The sequence below is a fragment of the Eurypyga helias genome, unplaced genomic scaffold (assembly GCF_000690775.1).
Source record: "Eurypyga helias isolate BGI_N326 unplaced genomic scaffold, ASM69077v1 scaffold28238, whole genome shotgun sequence".
NCBI classification, from domain to species: Eukaryota; Metazoa; Chordata; class Aves; order Eurypygiformes; family Eurypygidae; genus Eurypyga; species Eurypyga helias.
The window spans coordinates 8104-8390 of record NW_010269318.1 but is presented as its reverse complement, the minus strand read 5'-3'; the positions used below and the strand labels follow the sequence as shown (position 1 = coordinate 8390).

Genomic DNA, 287 nt, shown 5'->3' with positions numbered 1-287 from the left:
CAACCGAGGCGTCCGCAACCCCAACCTCAACCAGAACCCCCTGATCAACGTGCGCGATCGCCTCTTCCACGCGCTCTTCTTCAAGATGGCAGTGACCTACGCCCGCCTCTTCCCACCCTCCTTCCGCCGCGTCTTCGAGTTCTTTGTCCTCCTCAAGGTGAGGGGCAGCTTTCGGGGGGCTCTGTGGGCAAGACCGGGCTCTTCCTAGCCTGCAGTCGGGATCCAAGGCATAAATTTCCTTATAAACACACAAAGCTTGGCTCGGGTAGAGGTCCCAGCCTGCGTTT

General features: G+C 59.2%; 1 protein-coding gene across 1 annotated transcript in view; it reads left to right on the top strand.

Annotated features, from left to right (window-relative positions):
• Positions 1 to 7: 7 nt before the first annotated feature.
• The window catches only part of TMEM259 (transmembrane protein 259), a gene marked incomplete at its 5' end in the record, with an annotated part of 8383 nt that continues 8103 nt past the window's right edge, over positions 8 to 287 (top strand). The window contains 1 exon segment of the mRNA XM_010158072.1: positions 8 to 157. Coding sequence (XP_010156374.1) covers positions 8 to 157 — 150 coding nt within the window.